Source organism: Cucurbita maxima, unplaced genomic scaffold (genome assembly GCF_002738345.1).
Source record: "Cucurbita maxima cultivar Rimu unplaced genomic scaffold, Cmax_1.0 Cma_Scf00113, whole genome shotgun sequence".
NCBI lineage: Eukaryota > Viridiplantae > Streptophyta > Magnoliopsida > Cucurbitales > Cucurbitaceae > Cucurbita > Cucurbita maxima.
In genome coordinates, this window is record NW_019272129.1 from 43,205 (window position 1) to 48,910 (window position 5,706).

General features: G+C 33.5%; 1 protein-coding gene across 6 annotated transcripts in view; it reads right to left on the reverse strand.

Annotated features, from left to right (window-relative positions):
- Positions 1 to 4,515, reverse strand: part of LOC111473276 (mediator of RNA polymerase II transcription subunit 12-like) — a 15,038-nt gene extending 10,523 nt beyond the window's left edge. Inside the window, exons 1-8 of one of the 6 annotated variants that reach the window (XM_023118815.1) lie at positions 4,425 to 4,515; positions 4,130 to 4,210; positions 2,985 to 3,165; positions 1,906 to 1,965; positions 1,543 to 1,648; positions 748 to 816; positions 538 to 591; positions 337 to 444 (exon numbers count right to left, since the gene is read on the reverse strand). In XM_023118815.1, the coding sequence (XP_022974583.1) occupies positions 337 to 444; positions 538 to 591; positions 748 to 816; positions 1,543 to 1,648; positions 1,906 to 1,965; positions 2,985 to 3,112 (525 nt within the window). In that variant the 5' untranslated portion in view covers positions 3,113 to 3,165; positions 4,130 to 4,210; positions 4,425 to 4,515. Of the gene's footprint in view, positions 1 to 336; positions 445 to 537; positions 592 to 747; positions 817 to 1,542; positions 1,649 to 1,905; positions 1,966 to 2,984; positions 3,288 to 3,821; positions 3,885 to 4,129 lie in introns of all 6 variants that reach the window. The other 5 variants (XM_023118813.1, XM_023118816.1, XM_023118814.1 and 2 more) reach the window with 5 other exon arrangements.
- Positions 4,516 to 5,706: the final 1,191 nt, after the last annotated feature.

Consider the following 5,706-nt stretch of genomic DNA (forward strand, 5'->3'; position numbering starts at 1 on the left):
TCCCCCCCCCCCCCCCCCACCCCCACTTCGTTAACTAATATGTGTGTGTGTGTTCTTGACATAGAATCGTGCATGTGAAAATACCCCACTCCTACATGCTTTCACGTGGTTACTCATACAGCTATACATCACCCATGGACAAATCAGAAAAGAACTACCTCTCTACTATTCAATGTATAGCAATTGAAGAAAGAGAAAAGATACTCCCCAAAAAAGGTGAACTAAGTCATAACATGAAATTTATAAAAATTTTGCTCTAACCATTAGAAAAGTATAGGTAGCTAAAATCAATTTTCAATATCCCTTTATTTTCTTCTATGCAGAAGGAAGGAGTACCTCAATCCACTTTTTCCGAAAATCTTCACTACAAGGTTTTTGTTCGGGAAAGATGCCAGGCTTTGTTAATAAAGAAACAGATAGGGGAACACCATAAACTTGACCAGCCTGTCATATAATAACGAAAGAAAAAATTAGAATGAGGTTAACAAATGGATGGTTAGAAAATCCTTACTAAATAATGAAGGAAGAAAGTTTCACCTTCCGCTTCTGAGCACGTGAATCATTTATGGCCCTCAGACGTTTTCTTATAGCCTGCAGAGAAAGACAAATAAGTTTCTTACTGCACATCTAACCAATTGATCACCTTAAAATCCATAAGAATTAAAATTATTAGCAGAAATAAAATTTTACAAGTATGCAACATGGGGGGTGGGGGGAATTTGGTAGCTATTGATTCGAGTAACATACATCCTTGCACTTGATGACGAGATGCTTAGAAAATGCTTGAACCTGAGTCAATAAGATTTCTCTGGCCTCCTGACACACTCAACAAAGACAAATAAATTGCATAATCTTTTTTTTTTTTTTTCCAAGAAACATAATCTATTACAAACAGAAATGTTTTGATGAATTAGAAAACAAAATAGGGAAAAGGTTAAATTGCTTATATTGTTATAAACATAAGTCAAACAAGCACTCAATACAAAGAAGAGGTTGGTTAGAATAGTCAAAATATGTTCATCCAATAGTAATTACAAACTTGATCAAGTTGGTCAAGCTCTAAACTCAAATAATTTTATTACATGTAGAATAGTCAAAATATGTTAGAATAGTCAAAATATGTTCATCCAATGGTAATTACAAACTTGATCAAGTTGGTCAAGCTCTAAACTCAAATAATTTTATTACATGTAGAATAGTCAAAATATGTTCATCCAATGGTAATTACAAACTTGATCAAGTTGGTCAAGCTCTAAACTCAAATAATTTTATTACATGAACAAGAGCACAATCTAGATAAAATTTAAAATTTTCATCCATGAAGGAAAGATATTTGTCAAGTGAATCAAGCACATGAATGAGTGTAAGGAAAGCTAATGGGACGAGGAGAAAACATATTGAAGTGCATCATTAGAACCTCCAAAATGTGTGTTCAATTGAATTGCTTATATTCGCTAAGGTAATACATTAAACTTCACCAAACCAGAAAGAAAATACGATTACACAAACTCAATCTAAAAGCTGCTGATAAGAAAGATGTACCTCAAGCCCTTCGACAGTCTCTTTGTATCCAGACTGCGCATACTCTCTAGTGAGGTTCTCCTCGGGACAGCTAGGAGTTTGAGGGTAATAGTCAGGAGGCCCTAACCTAAGATTGACAGAGAACAAAGCATTGTGTGAGAAAAAAAAATACTACCCAGGAAAAGAATAGCAAATCCATATAGATGCAATCAATCGAGCACTCAAAATGTTCTATAAAACTTTAAAACTGAAAAGAAAACAATTAAATTTCATTCAACCCATGATGTAAATCAGATCACACAAATATTTAGAAAACGAACTTACAAATTATTGGCATGAAATGAAACAAGAAGTTGGTAAAAAGAAAATATTGCAAACCAATACCGATTACTTAAAGCCTCCTTCTCGCACTTCAACTTGTATGGTGCAAGTGGAGCTGGCCGCCTGCAAATCAAGAAATATTCAGTTGATTTCGGGAGAGATAAATTCAAGGTGAAAAAGAAGAGTACCGAAGAATAGGTAAATCAGCATATCCTCCCAGAAATAGAAAAAATTAAACAGCAAGCAAGCCATTAATCCCACCGGCTGCTCATAATCTTGTAAGCAACAAACATTTGAGAAATCAAATGCAATAAATTGCTCTCATTTATATAGTACGGGAGAATTTCAAATGCAACCCAAAAACTATTTGGGAAGATAACTATATAATCCTTTTAGTTTGGTAGTCATAACATATATACTCCTTTTAGTTTGATAGTCATACCATTACACAACAAGGGCTAACTTTTATCATTGTCTTTTACAAAAAAAAATAATAATAATTAAATAATTAATAATAATACTTTCATGAGAAAATTATTAAATAAACAAGCCAACAACAAGAATAATAATGATAATAAAACAGCACAAGACAAAAATGAAAGGGGACGATCCAAAAATAAAACCAAAACAAAAAAGTTAGTCCATATCTCACTTCTTTTTATTTCCTTAATTTTCTCAAACCACTCAATTTCCTCAAATCATAGATCAAACCATTGTCTATTTCTTTTACTTTTCAGCTGCTTCAATTTTATCTCAACATTTCAAAGTTCATAGTTCTAACAGCATGGCATAACTTACGACAACTACAGAGACTTACAGCCTTAAAGATACATCTGACAAAATTAGAAAAAAAATTCAGGACAGCATCGTAATTAGCTAATGGGGGAACTTGAAATGGAGAGTTTGCAGTTTTCCCTGAATAAAATGTACATGTCTCAGACCACAATACAGCAGTTAACAAAGTTGCAGACTGATGAAGTAAAAAACTCTTAACTACTACATGCCTTAAAAAAAAGTAACTAAACTGCACAGAGAACAAAAAAGGAAACGTTACAGGAAGAACTATATATAAAAAAGGCTACAGAATCCTTATCGCCAAAAAAAAAAATCCCCAGTTTCACAGAATCTATAAATCTCTTTACCTGGAATTTAAAGGAAAATTGGCTGGCAATGAAGAAGAATCAGCTCGGATTGCATCCCTTGCTGATGGCCCACCTATTGCACTATTATTAACTGCACTAGTGCAGCTGGCAGGATGATACCTTTGCATATCTCCCAACCATCAACTGCATACTTCCGTCAGCATCGGTCTGCTATATAAAGCTGTGCCAAACAGACCACATTCAAATTGCGTGCTTGTAACTTAGTTCTATCGGGTGAAGAACAGGTGTAAGATCCCGTTGCAAATTCTTTAGCCATACAAGTCCAACCGAGCAATTCAAAAGCTAGTCAATTTCAAACAATAACAAAAAGACATAAACTGAAGATACACGTTCAGAGATTCAAGATCTTGTCCATTTTGTATGAAGTTGAATCCAAGGAATCAGAAACGAATTGCAAACAATCTTAGGAATAAAAGTTTTGTGGTGATAAAACATTGTGAAAATATACAGCGGCAGTGTGAAATAAACAACACGAGTCACAAATTCTGCTTGATGATTGCACATTTCAATGTGCAACAAACCCAGTTCCAGAATTTAACATATCTTGTCAAGGACTATCACAACGAAACTCAAGTTTATATAGTTCAATTACATTTAACATGTCTTGTCAAAGTTTACAACCAACATCGCATCCATCTAAATTTGCAGTCCATAAGATTGCAGTTTAAATTTTAATCTCAAATAAGTCATGTGACCCGAAGATTATTCAAATTTATAACAGGCGTAGAGAAACAATGCTTGATATAACATACATTCCCCAGGACTGAACAGAGTAAACTACGGTCAGCATAACACATTGAAGTCGGAGATGAATACCGTATCTCTTGAAGTACGAGCCAAGGTGATGCCTATACTTCGAAGTTTGTTGGCAAAGCCATACTAAATATGAACCCCAAAAAAGCTCTAATCAGCTCGGAGAACCCTCGTAATGATTAATATAGAAGACTACGCTCAAATACATGAAACAAAACTAAGCTCATTAACAGTTCAGAACGAACTACTATAAACCCTAAATTTCAAGGGCAATTATGCGTGATCTGAACTAAAATTCTAAAAGCATCAAATCAAATAACACAATTTGGAAATAAAAACGCCCCAACGGAAACTAGGGTTTAGGGAAAAACCTGATCCCGAATTCGACGCAGCAAGCCGGTTCTTCTGGGAGTGACTAATTAGGTACAAGTACGCAGTGGAGCAAGGGTTTTCTACACGATTCAGAAGATATAAACGAATAAGGAGAGAATGGAAGAAAAAATATAAAAATACAATATTGGGATTTCACTTGGAGAACGCAACTGTACGAGATTTTGAAGCCATTAATGGACGCCAAAAGGAAAAGGAAAAAAAAAAAAAACTTGCAAGCAGTTTCCAGAGCAGATAAATGGAGGAATTCGTGAAGGAAGAAGAAGGGTGTCGGACCTTGAAGGCTTTGACTCTTCAGCTTAATGCTGGTGACGACGACGACGACGCCTCTGGCTACCCCGGTGTTGGAATAATGGAAAGACTGGGGGTGATCTCGTAATTAATAAGAAATAAATTTATTTTTATTTATTTAGTTTATATCCACTTTTACTAAATCTTCTTGCTAAAATGCCCACTTCCAAAGTCATTCAAGCATGGGGATTGGGGCTATTTTGCAAATATCCCAAATTTTTGTGCAACAAAATTTTATTATTTAATGCGATGAGGAAGTGTAAGAAAAACGAGCGTGTACGATGAGTTATCTAATCGTTACTTTAATACAAAACAAGCGTATACGAGGTAACAGTAATAGTGCATGCATTAATATGTCGTAGAGCTATACGACAACACGATAAAAGGTATGTAAGTTGTCCATTACCAAGTTGATCGAATGCGTTTAAAAGTTATTAATTAGAAATTCTCAAATTACGTATATAAAGATACGAGCAAAATATTAGCAATAAAATCACTGCAACCAACTAAAATTATTGTTAGGTTTGCAATAGTGACTTTAATACAAAACGAGCACGTACGAGGGAACAGTAATAGTGCATGCATTGATATATCGTAGAGCTATACGACAACATGATAAAAGGTAGGTAAGTTGTCCACTACCAAGTTGGTCGATTGCGTTTAAAAGTTATTAATTCGAAATTCTCAAATTACGTAATAAAAATACGAGCAAAATATAAGCATTTTATTACGTACAAATTTAGTTTTATGTCATTTAAAATTTATAATAATTAATTTATTTACATAGATCGATAAACTAATTAGGGCTCTGATACGTTTATAAACTACGAATATAGAAACGACACTTAATTTTTTATTAAAAAAAATGGAAATTATTTTATTATAAATTAAAAAAACTAAATTATTACATATATAATTGTAAGTCACCAATACAATTTGAAAGGTTGTTAAGGATAACTAATTTCCTTTGCTAGTTTGCATGTGTTGCAGATATAGACAAAAAATGAAAGGTTGTTAAGGATAACTAATTTCCTTTGCTAGTTTGCATGTGTTGCAGATATAGACAAAAAAATGACATAAAAAGGTAAAAAAGTAAAGAGTATTAATGAATTTGTAAGCTAACTTCCAAATTTGGAGTAGAAAAAAGGTAAAGCCATTAATAAACCCCCAAGTTTAATAGACAAACAAATTAACAAATTTGGAGTAGAAAAAAGGTAAAGCCATTAATAAACCCCCAAGTTTAATAGACAAACAAATTAACAAATAT